Source organism: Emys orbicularis, chromosome 4, assembly GCF_028017835.1.
Source record: "Emys orbicularis isolate rEmyOrb1 chromosome 4, rEmyOrb1.hap1, whole genome shotgun sequence".
NCBI lineage: Eukaryota > Metazoa > Chordata > Testudines > Emydidae > Emys > Emys orbicularis.
The window spans coordinates 101,513,149-101,528,564 of record NC_088686.1 but is presented as its reverse complement, the minus strand read 5'-3'; the positions used below and the strand labels follow the sequence as shown (position 1 = coordinate 101,528,564).

The window sequence follows — 15,416 nt, the reverse complement described above, 5'->3', positions numbered from 1 at the left end:
ACTCTTGGGTTGAGACACCACTCGTGATCAAGGCTGAATGATCTGCTTAGCTGGTCTGCCAGGCAATTCTGAACTCCCTGCAGGTGTGAGGCCTTGAGAGTTATAGAGTTCTATATACAAAAATTTCACAGCTTTACAGCCCCCTGACAAAAGTTGTTTGACCTGATAACCCCTTGCTTGTTTATGTAAAACATAGCTGTGGTGTTGTCAGTGAGCACCTGTGTAGTCTTGCCCTGATTGTATGGCAGGAACTGCTGTTACTTTTGAAATATTGCATGCAATTCAAGAACATTTATGTGTAGTTTGACCTTATGAATGGACCATATGCCCTGAGCTTGCAGATCCCACAAATGAGCTCTCCAGCCCAAAGAAGTAGTATCCATTACCAAAATCACAGAGGAGACGGTTGGTAAGAATAGGACCTCCCCTGCACACATTGTTCTGGTCCATCCACCAATCCAGGGATGATGACATTCTGCCTGTGATGCATACCAATTTGTACAGATGGTGTATGTGAGGGCAGTAGCCTGACTTTAGCCATGTCTGCATACCCCAGAGATGGATCCCAGTATGTTGGGTCACATATGTACAGGAAGACATGCACCATACAAGCTTGAGGAAGCTCTGTATTGTAGTTTGTGGTTGTTCTTTGAATGCTGCACAGAAGTCCTGTGTAGCCAGAAACCTTGGTTGGGGAAGATAAGCCCTGAGTGAAGTTGAGTCTAGGGCTGCACCAATAAACTCTTATTTGAAATGGAGATTAAACTGATTTTTCTGTTTATTATTAGGCCTAAGCAGCTGAACAAATGGAGGATTTGATATATGCTGCTGGAGCAGCCCTGTACCAACCAATTGTCCAAGTATGGATATACCTAGACAACTCAATGGCAGAGATAAACTGCTGCTCTCACCATGCACTTGGTAAAAACCTTCAGTGCTGACAATAGGCCAAAGGGAAATATGGTGAACTGGTTATCTCCTCCTCTTACCATGAACCTCAGAAACCTTCTGTGGCCAGGGTGGATTGCCACACAGAAAAAGGCATCTGTAAGATAAGGGCAGCATACCAATCACCTGGATATAGAGAAGTATAATTGACACAATGGAAACCATGTGGAACTTCAACTTTTTGATGTATCTATTCAGGTTTTGAAGGTCTAGAATAGGCCCGAGAACCCCTCTTGCTTTGGCTATTAGGGAAATACCAGGAATAAAACCCCATGCCTTGATGCAGACAAGGCACTTCCTCTGTAGCTCCAAAGGAATGTAGAGTCTGAACTTGTTTTAGAACAGACTCATGACATGGGTCCCTGAAAAGGGACAGATGGTGGGGGAGGAAATAGAAGGAAACTGCAGGATATATATGCTGAGTCCATCATGCTTAGTACTCACTTGTCTGAAGTGATGGTTTGCTATGCCTGTAGGACATGGAATAACTTGCTCCCAAAGGAAGGGAAAGGAACACGGAAATCCGAGCTGGTAGATGTGCTGTTCTTGACAGAGGAGTAAAACGTTGCTCCAAGGCCTGAGGTTGCCTGGAAAAAGCAACTGAGGAAGCAGAAGGCGGAGGCCTCCTCCTCTGTGCTCTGTGGTTGCATCTAGACTGTAACCATGATGAATGGTGCATAGTTACTGCCTTCATCATGACCCTCACAGCAGAGTCTGCTGCGTCCAAGGAAGCCTTCAGGACCAATCAAGAGACCAGATGACCTTCTGCTAAGATGGATTGGAATTCATCCCTAGAGTCTTCTGGCAACTTATTTATAAATTTAGACATTGCCTCCCAAGTCAACAGGGCATGGTGGCTGACAATTCTAAGTTGTAATCAGCAGCTGAATAAAACTTCCATCTAAAAAAGTCTAGCTTTTTTGCATCCTTTTCTTTTGGGGTAGCCTTAGCCTGACTTTGGCGATGCTTTTCATTTACTCCAGCTACCACCAGTGAACCTGGTACAGGATGCGACTAAAACTGTTCAAAACCTTGGGAAGGAACCTGATATTTCACTAGGTTTGCTTGGCTACAGGGGATACGGAGAATGAAGTTTGCTGGAGTGACTTAATAGGCTGCATTATTGCCTAGTTTAGAGGGAGGGCTCCCTTCCCTGCTTGTAGTTGGGTGTACAATATAAACAAGTTTGTGAAGATTTTCCTCCATCTGAATACCATCAGATTCTCAATGACATCCTGGACTCTTTACAGTGGGAAGTGTAAGAACCCACTTCTGATTCTGATTAGGAGTACGAGTACTCTGAAGACCAGGGTGGAGCAGCACTGGGAAGAGTCACTGGAGACTGGTACCAAGATCTGCACCAAGACAACAGAGCTGGTGGCAGCATTAGTGTCTTTCTAGCTATTGGTACCAAACGTTGTTGAATACGTATTGGAGGCCTAGAGACCATTGTTGACAATGCTGACAAGACGGTACCATCCCTGAGACCAAGGGCATTGAAGCAGACACTAATGCCAGTGCCAAAGTCTGCCCAGTTTGCACTGATACTGATAGAGGACCTTGCCCTAGAGTAAATGGGGAATCCAGTACTGAAAGACAGCTGCATAGGCCTCTGGCATTGTTGATACTAAGGGCAGGTCTGCCCTAGAAGCACTACATCGATGCAACTGTGTCGCTGTAGTGTGTCTAGTGAAGACGTTCTATGCCAATGGGAGAGCGCTCTCCTGTCGGCATAATTTCTCCACCTCCGCGAGAGATGGAAGCGCATCTCCCGCTGACATAGCACCGGTGTAGACAGCGCTTACATGCTGTAACTTGCATCGCTCAGGGGGGTGGCTTTTTCACACCCATGAGCGACATAAGTTACATCGACTCAAGCGGTAGCGTAGACCTGCCCTAAGAGAGGAGGTTGTATGACACTCAGAAGAGGTGCTGGATCCTTCACAGTCCCTGAAGACAGCAGCCTATCTCCATGGTCCCATAGTAGGCACTGGAGCCAACAACTCCAGTCTATGACAGCCATTATGAGATGAGTCCCAGGCTGAGGCTAGCCAGAGGGCACTTGTGCTTCCTTAGAGACAGCTCTGGTGAAGATTTCTGTCAGATGGCAAGGCAAGGGGAGTGCTGGATGAGCTCCCCTGCAGAGACCAAATGGGATCTGATGCCAGGCAAAGAGTGGATTCCAAGCAATAGTGTTGAAGGTGCACTTCTCTCTGCTTCTTCGTCCTTGATTTAAATCTGTGGCAGACCAGACACTGGTTCCTTATGTGGTCCTCAGCCAAGCATCTCAAACAGTGAGAGTGAGGGGTATTAATGGGCATCGCCTGTGACACCTGGACCAAGGTTTGAAGCCAGGAGATCTTGGCATAAGCTCTCCTACTACCGAGACAAAGTTTGCTTGGACAAACTAGTACAATTAGATATTGAAACAAAATAAAATAAAATAAAATAAAGAAAAGTCCAAATGGATGAATGACTACCACTAAACACTATGAACTATAACAAAGTATATGCAGGGTTTTTGTTTTCTATAATGACAAGAGGGCGTACTAAATGCATAACAACAATGTCCAACCACCGACATTAAGAAGGAACTGAGGGGGGTGGCTCCACCCTTTATACCTTGGGTCTGGGCACAAGGAAAGGCAGGATGCACGCATGACTGCACCATAGGTACGCTAGGAAAAACTCTCCACACCAGTGCACATACCTACAGTGGAATAGGTGTATGGAATCACTCGAAGAGGATTAAAAAGTATATTCATCCTCATTATAAATGCCCAACTTCTTTCAATGCTCACATAGTCATTAAGGATTTAGAAAATAATTGTAATTATAACTGTAATTGCAACTGAAACGTGTAATAGATACAATTGAACAGCCCATCAAACAATAAGTATTAGGGTAGCTGTCTGGAAGCCTACGTTATCTTTCAAATAAAAGGAGCCACACGGCAAGCTGAATATATTTAAATGAAAGCACAACATTATTACTTTAAATTTCTTAATTTGAATCTAATGTGCATTATGCTAATTTAATAAAATACTGTAGTACACTTCATTTTTTCTTATTTATGTACTTCCATTTAAAGAATCATTCAACCTTTTAAAACAGGATTAAAACACAAACTGTGTAATTTATTTCTCTCTTCTCCAGCCGAGGAACATCCTGTATACTAAAAAACAAATCTACAGGATGAAGATCTGAGTTTTCTCATAGGCATGGTCTAAAAAATAGCAAATTAAATATAAACTAACATTAGCTTTCCAGTTTGTATTTATAATCATACTGTATATTATTTTAGTTTAGCACCATGAAAATGTCTTAATACTGAATTAGGGCTAATGTGTGACATTATGATCTAGTCCAAAGCAAGAGAAGCACATCATTGTTGTGCACCTGGAGCACTGCTGAAGGGACACTGTGACTCACACAATCTCCCTATCTCCCTGCTTCTTCAAGGAGGGAACATGCTCTGACAAATCTATATCCAGAGTACTGCATATGCACCCCAACATGCTGGTGTAACTATGCTACTGAGCATGTTGGCAGGGTGGAGGAGTCAAGGCTCCACCCTCTCCCACATTTTCACCCATCTGAGCAAGGGGGTGGACGCAGCAGCTCTATGAAGCCAACTATCTCCCATACATTGGAAGTGCTGGCATAGTGCAAAAACACAAGGGAGTAAGGAGGTGTAAGGAATCCCCCCGTGCACTGCTATACAGGACAGGCAAAAATATGGGCCTTGGTGTTTAATTTCCAGAGCTACTGCATTATTCACTCTGTCTGTTTAGTGCAAGTGTTCTCCTTGAGAGGCTATCATAATAAAAAGGATCTATCCTGTTTTATTATATTTTTAAGAGTATTTGTTCAACAATAGCTTCTTAACATAACATCTAGTTGTCCAAAAATGTTCATACTTATTATGATTTACAAAGAGCTTAATTTACCACAACCCCACTCACTTGAATCCTGCAAAAGACATCCCTAATCATATTTTTATTTGGTTAATCTCTGTGTGAATATGTGTGGGAAGAGGAAGGAAAGGGAGAGATTAGTAGAGAATTTCTCAAAATACCAATTGCACTGAAGGACTTTTATATGAGAGCTTCTCCATGTTTGACTATTAATAGCTCACAGATAGACTAGTTTATCTATTAAATGAAGGTATATACAGAAATGCAGAATTAGCACACAGCGATGAGATGTGATGAGATATGAAGAATGGGTATACGAGTTAAAATAAGATAGCCAATTTATTATTCACCTTGCATAGTTATTTCATTGTTCTACATTTGTATTTTTATCTAACTTTAATAGGAAACAGAAGAATTAAAGTTTATGCAATCAAGGCCATAAAAATTAATATAGACAGTAAAAAAGCTAATTTGTATTCTGGCATTTTGTTCCACATTATAAGGTACAATGAATTACACTGTCTAGTTGTCAAATATATCTCACATCAGTAACTCCTAATGCTGTATTAAAATAATAGTTAATGTCTATATAATGATATAACTGATTTCATGCAATGTAATTACAAGGAACAAAGAGAAAGGTTTGTTGGTTAGAACAACACATATTTCTCTGTCAGCAGAGATCAGAATTTATTCTGGGTAAACAGTACTACATATAAATTTTAGAAGCATCTGCCATATGAATTACCTGTGGGAACCACTCTGATTCACCAAGTGCCTTAAGGAATGTTACTTCAGAATCTGTAGGAATAGTACTGGGAACACAAACCCTCATCATCTTTTTAAAACTAGTTTTCACCTGTCGGATGTCACTGAACTCAACAGCAACAAATTCACAATTCAAAGCAAAATCAAGTTTGAAGCCCTGTGGACGAATAAGACAATGACACATTATTCATCGGACAAGCATATTCTTCATGCAAAGTATCTATGTGAGAAAAGATGCTTTCAAAGATATTGCTTTATTGCTAAGAATTTCCAAACACAATTTACATTTCATTTTTTCCATAAGAAATTGCCTAGTACAAAATGATTCTTACAAAACCCTTGCAAAAGATACCAAAATATACTCCCTCCATCCACCACCTGCAATAAAAATGGATGTTAGATACTTCTATTCTATTCTATGTGAATAGTAAAATAAAGTTGGCATTTAGTAGACCTTCCTAACTCTTTTGAAATGACATTGGACTTCTGTGAACAGTTACAGTATCATTAAAAAATAAAATTATTATTTGATAAATATGAACTCAAGAGCTTGATGCTTGATTATAAAGTAATTGTTTCAATCGGAATGGGCAATTAATACTTTTTATTTATTAAGTTCAATAAATAAATGAAGGTTTTGACTTAAATCACCAAAGACAAGGGAATTTAATGGTAGATGATTGTCTGTTAGAATACCTAGACATATCACTTCTAACTGATGGTATGCAAGGTTATCTACTCTTCTTGGACTCTTCTGATAGAAAAGCCCAAGACCTGTAGTGTGCAGGTACAGAGCACATCTGCAATAATAGTAATTGGTATTTATAAAGCACTTTCCAGCTTCAAATTACTGATGAGGAATTTGAAGAAAAGACATTTTTTGTCAAAGGCTACAAAGAGACTAAGTATCCAAACCAGAATTAATATTCAGAAGTTCCTAGGTCCCAGTCCTGCCCTCACACCACAATTCTCTCTCAATATATAAACATTGAGTTTTCTCTCAATATGATCTAAAATGTGTGAGTAATAAAGCTTAGGGTTCGGGAGTGGGACATATTGGTAAGAAGGCTGCCTCATTTTTTATCCCATCCCACACCAGTTCATTTGAAACCATTTTTTGTAAACAGACAAGAAAAGAAAGTTTCTGTCAAGCTAAAACTAACTTCCTGAATAAAGTAAGAAGAATTAAAGATGGATTCCTGTGGTTAAAAAAACAACAACAAAAGATACAGGGCAGCAGACTCACCTAAACAGTCATTGCAAGTTGAGGTTGCTGCATCTATACAAAGTTTAGCTCAACACATAGCAGACCTGAGAGAATATCTGAGATTCAGACTTGATACAATTTCAGAAGATATTTGTGGCCTTTTCAGAGGGCTGCCTGATGTTAAATTCCACATACCATACTTAGAAAATGAATTACTCAAAAGTGGTACTGAAACTAATGACTTTATGGGTGAAATTATCTCGCTGAAAAACAGATTGGAGAATTATGAAAAAAATCATGATGACCTGGAAAATACAACTAGAAGAAATAACTTTTACCAAATAGGCATTACTGAAGGCCTTGAAAGGAAAAGTCTGATTAATTTTCTTTAGAAGCTGCTCTGACATACCTAAAATAGGGCCTGCAACTCTCTACACTTGATAAATAGAGAGGTCTCACAGGGTGTCAGGCTGAAAAAGCTGGGAAAATGAGAAACCCAGACCCATTAGGCTAGCTTATCAGATGGTGTAAATTGGTATAGCTCCACTGTAAAGTCAATGGAATGTGGCTAACTTACACCACCTGAGGATCTGGCTTGTCTTTACACTGCTAAAATGTAATGATAATATGATGATGCTGAGAGGAAAGCAGGGAAAATGAGATATACTGGCCATTTTTTTTTCATTTTTCTGCTAACCTAATCAAACTAATGCTGTATTTAATGGAATAAATCAGATTCTCAGGGGAACTAACATTAGAAATGGCATCAAGTACTCAGTTAACTTTACTATGGCCCTGGCAGCTTCTACAATATTTTGCAAGTAACCAACAAAAACTTGGCAAACACTTCAAAGCCTAAGGCTAAATTTGACCAGCAGTAAAAGTATATATTTTTTTAAATTTAAAAGCCAAAGTCAAACAGCTCTCTACTCACAGATACAGATAAATGACAGTTGGCCCACCATAATCTATTAATCACTGTATGACATTAAAATCAGGACCACTGTTTCTATGAGCTTCAATATCAAAAGAACATGTAGTGGATGTCCTAAAGATTCAAAATCTGAAGAAATATATGGCTCATGACATGTCTAAAAGATAATTCAACATAAATAATCTTTTAAGTTAAGTGATTTTATATACCATGGGATGTACTTTAGTTCTCCTCAGATTTACTTTAATATCGTGCTATATTGCTTCTTATAATAATTATATCTTTTTATGTATAGTGTGTCATGACTGCTTACTATGGTCAAATGCCAGTCTATAATTTTCATGATTTTGTCTTTTTAAAATGTACTTTTAAAAAAGAAAAAAACATTTAAAATCTCAATATCAGAACAGCAAAACTTTTTTCCAAAGCTAAAAAAAGGCTTTTCTCACCGGCATTAATCTTTTAGTTTTATTATTGAATGCACTGGACTGCATGCTGGTATACAAGTTAGATTAATGGAAAGTAGGGACAGTGCTAAGGAAAGTGAATTGTCATCAAGGTGAAGGAGATGTAGAGTGGTATACTGGTATGTGTTTAAGTGAGGGTGCCTGAGTTACATTCATGATGAAAAGTGTGGACGAAAAATATGCAGGTGGAGGTTTGTAGCTACCAGAAAGGTGGCACTACCTAGATCTTCCAAACATTACTGTCTGCCTCAAATTTCTGGGGATAGTAGTGGAATTTTCTGCTTTTTCACGCAAAGCTTTCCATTCCTCCAACATTGTGCATACTCCCAAAGTAGGCTATTTTGAAATCTATCAACTTTCCTCTATGTCAGCTTTACTTTTTATTTCAAAATCTCCCAACTTGTCTGAGTCTGACCCTTAATGATTCTAAAATATAAATGAACACAAAGGGAAATATGTTACTCTGTGATCCACTGCAACATTGACAATACACATTGGATTACCTTATCTTGTGCTGGGTTATATTGTATTAAATATTAATATATTGTACACAGCAACCTAGTACATAACAAGACAATAAAAATGTGGATATGTATCTGCATAGCCAATACTTTATGAGAGTTACCCATCTGTTGTATCTAGAACAGGGGTTCCCAAACTTGTTCCGCCGCTTGTGCAGGGAAAGCCCCTGGCGGGCCGGGCCGGTTTGTGTACCTGCCGCGTCCGCAAGTTCGGCCGATCGCGCTCCCAGTGGCCGCAGTTCGCTGCTCCAGGCCAATGGGAGCTGCTGGAAGCGGCGCGGGCCGAGGGACGTACTGGCCTCCGCTTCCAGCACCTGGGAACCACTGATCTAGAACATTCTTTTGTTATTTATCTATAAAAAAAATTAAACCCAACCAAACAAAAATTCTTTTAATTCATAAGGAAGATAGACATTACCCTTAACTGAGATTTTTCTCCGAATATGTAGAGGGCAGCTTGGCGTTTCAGAAGCTGGTTTTGCAAAAATGAACTGTTACTGTATGACGCTGTGTTATCTTTCCCTGCTAGTCTTGCACCGACATCAATGAATGGCGCCTGAGTGCTGATAAATCGATTGCTAGAACGAAGACTTGCCCATACACCTTCACAAAGATTAAAAATGTTACAAAACAATCTCTCTCTCATACAAATGAAGTTTTGTAGAATACACACACTGAAGCATGCATACATAAGTATACTTTTTAAAGTAAGGTGTTTGCACATATCATTTGGATTATTTATAGAATGGAACAAATATCATGCATTGGAAAGAAATAATCCCAAATTGGAATAATTCCACATTTAAAATGCTCCAAATTAAACTACAGTACAGAAATACGTGAGATCCTAATCAAAACTAGTCGAACATTTAATACTCTACAGACTGATAAACATTGTTCTGTATTAATAGTGTTTGCTATAAAAATCTATACACGGTTCTGAGATGCATTACAATTTGCAAATAATTAATATGCATTTAATGAAAGTGCTAAGTGATCTTTTCAGTACTATGGACAAATTTCTATAGCTTTCCTTGCTTCAGGCCTGTTTTGGGAGCTTATCTACTAGGAATAGCCTGCTATCACATTAGGTTTTTCCTCAACAACTGAAAGTCCCTCATATGAAATAACAGAGTGCCCCATTACTTCTTACTGTAATTAAAATTAATATCAGCATAAGCAATCCAAATATTAAACTTCATGATGTTATTCCATATTTGAGCTTGAATAATAGTAATTACAGTATTTAAAGCCACAATCATGGATTATCTTATGAAGTTTAGTATTTAAATATTCATGCCTACACTGATTTTAAGCACGTCCCTTGTTTTGGGCATATGCCCCACAATTACATTTTGACAGACGTTTGAATGGTCTAGTGCAGAGGTTCTCAACCTTTTTCTTCTGAGGCCCCCCCAACATGCTATAAAAACTCCATGGCCCACCTGTGCCACAATAACTGTTTTTTTCTGAATCTAAAAGCCAAGGCTGGCGGTAGGGGTAGCAAGCAGGGCAACTGCCCGGGGCCCTATGCCACAGGGGCCCCCATGAAGCTACATTGCTCAGGCTTCAGCTTCAGCCCCAGGTGGGTGGGCTCAGGGCCCCGGGCTGCAGTCCCATGCAGTGGGGCTTTGGCTTTCTGCCCTAGGCCCCAGTGAGTCTAATGCTGGCCCTGCTTGGAGACTCCCCTGAAACCTGCTTGAGGCCCCCAAGGGGGCCCCGAAACCGTGGTTGAGAACCACTGGTCTAGTGGTTAGAGCAAAGGTGATGGTGGTGCCTAGAAGATCCTGGGATCATATTTCAATTCTCTCTCTAGTTCACTGTGTGGCCTTCAACGAGCCATATCACCTCCATATAAGAAAGCAGCAGTAAATATACAGTAGTGATCAACCTTGCATTAGCAGAGAGAGGGACTAGATAACCTAATAAATATTTTCTCTCGCTAATTTATGTGATTCTGTGCCTCAATGAACCAAGCTAGAAATCTGGGACAAGATTTTAAAAAAATGACTAGTAATTCTGAATGCCTCAGTTTTCTCATGCCCAACCTGAGGTAATTTAAAGGCATCTAATTTTCGGAAGGTGGGTAAACTCAGCACTTTCTGAATATTCAATCCCTTTCAAGTGCCTCAAGTTTGGTGTTCAAGTTACCAAGTGAATTCTATGGCCTATGTTATGCAGTAGGTCAGATTAGATGATCATAACGGTCCCTTCTTGCTTATAAATCTATGAAGCAGAACACCTAAAAGCTGAGGAACTGAAAATATCTAGTCATCTTTGAAAATCTTGGCCCTGAGATACAAAGAATAAAAAAGAAGGAAAAAAGTCCTCACTAAAACCCAATACTGAGGCTTCCTGTATAAATAAAATGATAAAAACTGTAGATAGTGGTGAGATCCCATTGAGATATCTGAAACTGGTCAGAGTTTTTTTTAAAAATAGCACAGTACTTCTACTCAAACAATAATACTGTAGAGAAATCTCAGACAGGGACTTGCCTGTTTGTACAGCATAGCCTGTCTGCTTGTCTGGCTCACAGCTTTAGATGTGAACAAACAGGTAGGAACAAATGAGAAGGGTTTGTTAGGAACTTAAAGTTGATAACAGTCACCCTTTAAACAGCTCCTCCTTCATAAAAAGCTAGTTGTATGAAGTATCTCACTTATACAAGGATTATCTTTAATGTTAGCTTTTGTTCCATATCTAATATATCACTGAAGCAATAATAATGAAGTTTTCATTACTCAAGAAAGAATCACAGCAGTCATTTAATAATGGAAATAAACTGTTGTTCATTTTTTGTGTAAAAGGTTGTAAATTCCCACAAAGAAGATGGACACAGAGACTATATACTAGAAAAATCTCTTAGGATATCAGTCTTATTTTGCAAATGTCAAAGCAGGCTGTGATTATAGCTTGTAGCACATCAAAAGCCACAGAGCCAATAACAAATACATGCAGACTAGTACATTTACCAGTGATGGGTAACAGTGATTAAAAAGACAAAGTTAATGACTTTCTCTTCTATTTGGTATCTAATTTTTGTACCTTATTATTTGTAGAAGATTTGTATCTTAGAAGATATGGCTTTCCTTATTTGGTATACATTATGTTTTTACGTATTTCTAGTTCAGCAGAAGCCATTACCTCTCTGTTTACCAACATTATTGATAATGTTGGCAGGAAAGTTCACAGACTGGATAAAAATATTTCTTAAGTTACCCTGCTACTGAGTAGTAAAAGTAGCAAATGCTATTTTGGGGAATGATTTTCTGTTATTTAATTTTTTGGCAAGGACTAATAGATTTTAAAAGGGATATTTAAAATCTGGAGGCCTTTCTGTACTAGACAGTAAAAATGTTAATGTAAAATTTGCTAAATTGTGTGGCTAACCATAGTCACAAAACTTTGTTAACACAGTTAAGGTTGCCTAACATTGACACTTGAACATATATGAAAACATAGCACTAGCTATGGAGATGGTAGAATAAAATATACTGCCAGGATAGAGAATACAGTACCTTGATGGACTCTTCCCTTAGCTGCTGATTTGGAATTTGACTGAGTGAAACATTTATCTCTGTACCCAAGCACTGGTAGATAACAGTACAGACAGAAGGAGGAGGAATGGAATGCACATTGCAGCGAGACAGTCATAGCAAGTTGAATAGGAGAGAAGAAAAAGGTTACTTGTCAGTTTCCACTGATGTAGGATTATATTCAAATAATTTTCAAAAGTACAAGATAATAGGTAGTGCATTTCTTAGCCATTACAAAACAACAGAAAACTAATACAAAATAGAAAAGCAGTACCTACTAATCAAAATAAATAATTTTCAAGGCATTGCAATAATTCCAAACATGCAGCACAGCCAAGAAGATATGCCATTATATGATAATTATATAAAATGGAAATTGAGCCATTCAATCAGATTGCTGGATACCTTATTGAAGAACATTACTATTAACATTACCCTGTCAGAAGCAATCTTCACCATAAAGCCACAGGATATTTATGTAAAGCTGTATATCTTCCTCTCTGACTGGCTTAAGCACATAATTATTCTGTTCTCCAGGTCTATCAGATGCAGGACAGCAGTCCTACCTACCCACCTATCTATCTACACTTCTAAAGTACAGTATAAGGCATATGCTGTTTAGGAAAATTATCACTCTAAACCACTAACATTCATCATATCAAGGGGCAAATTCTTCCTTCAAGTGCACACTCCTGACTTCCAGGGGGAGTCATACATATGCATCAAAGAGCAGGATTTGGCCCCAAGTGTTTTAATCTACACAAACCATTTGGTATAACAAAAATGTTATAACAGAACATAATTACAGTAACAATGTCTCCTGCTTTTTCAATAAATGTCTTGGCTTTGACTCCACATTTATTTTCCATAAATACGTCAGTATCTATCTAGTAGCAAGAGACTATTATCCTGTGACAACATTCTATTCCACTAACATTACCTCTTAACTGTTTAAATGCTTGGGGATAAAAACAGATGACAAACACTATTTCATATTACTAATTACGCACCACACCATATTTGAGCCAAAGTTGGAGACAGTCTGAGACACAAAGGTCTGTACTTTGAGTAATATTATGTTTGTTCTGAAAGATATATAAAAAAGCCAAGAAAGCCCTAGTACTGAAAAATTACAGCAAAATGTAACTGATTGGCCATTTACTTTACAACAGAACCACTCTGACTGGATTTTATGTAAACACTTTGTTCTGATATTTCTAGAGAACCTGATATTGTACAGACAGTGGATGAGCATAGGTCTGACTTGCATACATTCAGGAGAGCCTAATATTCATATTCAGAACTGTTCTGATTTCAAAAAGTGTGCAGAACATCTACCCTGGTATATTTATTCATTTTGATTTAAATAACAAAAAGATGCCTATACACTCTGACATGTAATTAATATTGTGTGCACATACACACAAAATACAGGAAACGTCATTGCCTGCTGGGTCACATCATAGTACAACTTGACTTTTGGGCCCCATATGTATGATGTCCAGGAAAAATAAGGAAATGGAAGAGGGGACCAAGCTCAGAAACTCAGCAATGCTGCTAATAACAGAAGCGTATTAACCTACAATTCTGGACAGTGTACTGCATAATCCTATTGTTAAATGGATGCTGCAGTGCTTGGGCTGTTGGCTGAGACACTGACGACTAGTAGTATATGATATTTATTACTGGGTTACCCAGTGGAACATAAAAGAGAGGAAAAGGGACAGAAATATTTGCTAACATTTGCCCCAAAAACTCTAGAGAGTTGTGTGCATATTATGATGAATCTTAGTTTTATGTATTTTTAATTAAATGTCTTAATTATTAGCATCTCAAAAATACCACCATTTTCTGCTGCCTTCCTAAGGCAGCCTGCTCTTTTAGTCAGACAGAAGTCCATTGAATCTTACCAGTCTCTGCCCCATACCCACATATTACATTGGGACATTGCTTCACAATGGTGCAATCATAATAAACCATGGAAGAGCATATAAATCTAGCAATAGCAAAATTACATATAAAATCACTAATGGGATAATTTGGATGTTTGTGTTATCTTGTGGGAGCACTGTAGCCTGCTATCTGGTATGACTGGTTTTTAGTTCCTTATTAGGAGATATTCCCTTTCTCTCTCCAGAGCTTCCTGCCTTAACTGGGACAGCCATCATTTGACAAACTTGTCACACATTCCTGCATTTCAACTGGATTCCCATGTATCTTGCTGAGTTGTGAGCAGACTGCAGACACTGGCCTGCAGTTACACTTTCAGACCACATAGGGCAGCTGTTGTGCTTGTTGGGCAGACAGTCAGATGGCCCCTCTGTCTCCTCTCTGGCTGTTCCCTCTGTCGGAACCCAGCAGAGGGAACAGCACAAGGTGTGGCCCAATACTGGCCCCACTGGCTCACATATCTTCTAGAGAGTAACCCCAGGCATACATCCCCACTTCCACATTCATCAACCAGCAACCATCCTACCCTCCTGGTTATATCAGCAACTTTCTCACCCACCCCCCCAACACTTTCCATGCATCCCAGTAACTGCAGACAACCAGCAAACTCCCCCTCAGCCATCCCAGACACCTCAGTTTCCACCCCTTAGGAGCCGCATGCAACCATCAAACAAGCGCCCGCAGCTAACCCAGCATCCCACCCTCCAGAATCTTATTTACTTAGACACCCTAGTGCACACCCATTTACCCAGCATCCTCAAACAGACACCATCCCACACCCATCCATTGCGGTACCTCTAGATACTCTCCTATCTACCCCAATCTCAGCTGCCAGGTTCTGTGCAGCTCCATGTCCTACCACTGCTTGGGGCAGGGTGTATTCACCAGAAGCAGAAGTTTATGGTTATATGAAAATCATTAGCAAATATGCAAATTAGCTTCATACATATTTTACTATAAATTGTCATATATGGAGCTGCACAAAGTGTCCTCTCCCTAATTTTCGTCCCATTCCTGTGAGGTTTCTTTTTCTCCCTCTGCTTTTCTTTGCTGTGTCCCTCACTTCACTTCCCTGTATACAGCTCCATGTTTCTTTTCCCCATGTAGGTTTCCCTTTTCCATTTACCACAGCACTGTGAGACTTCTTCTTCTAATCTCTTCTTCT

At 39.2% G+C, this 15,416-nt stretch overlaps 1 protein-coding gene across 1 annotated transcript in view; it reads right to left on the bottom strand.

Moving 5' to 3' along the window:
- Nucleotides 1–15,416, bottom strand: part of SBF2 (SET binding factor 2) — a 483,108-nt gene that overhangs the window by 42,964 nt on the left and 424,728 nt on the right. Inside the window, exons 31-33 of the mRNA XM_065403329.1 lie at nt 12,284–12,355; nt 9,181–9,365; nt 5,614–5,790 (exon numbers count right to left, since the gene is read on the bottom strand). Coding sequence (XP_065259401.1) covers nt 5,614–5,790; nt 9,181–9,365; nt 12,284–12,355 — 434 coding nt within the window. The remainder of the gene's footprint in view (nt 1–5,613; nt 5,791–9,180; nt 9,366–12,283; nt 12,356–15,416) is intronic.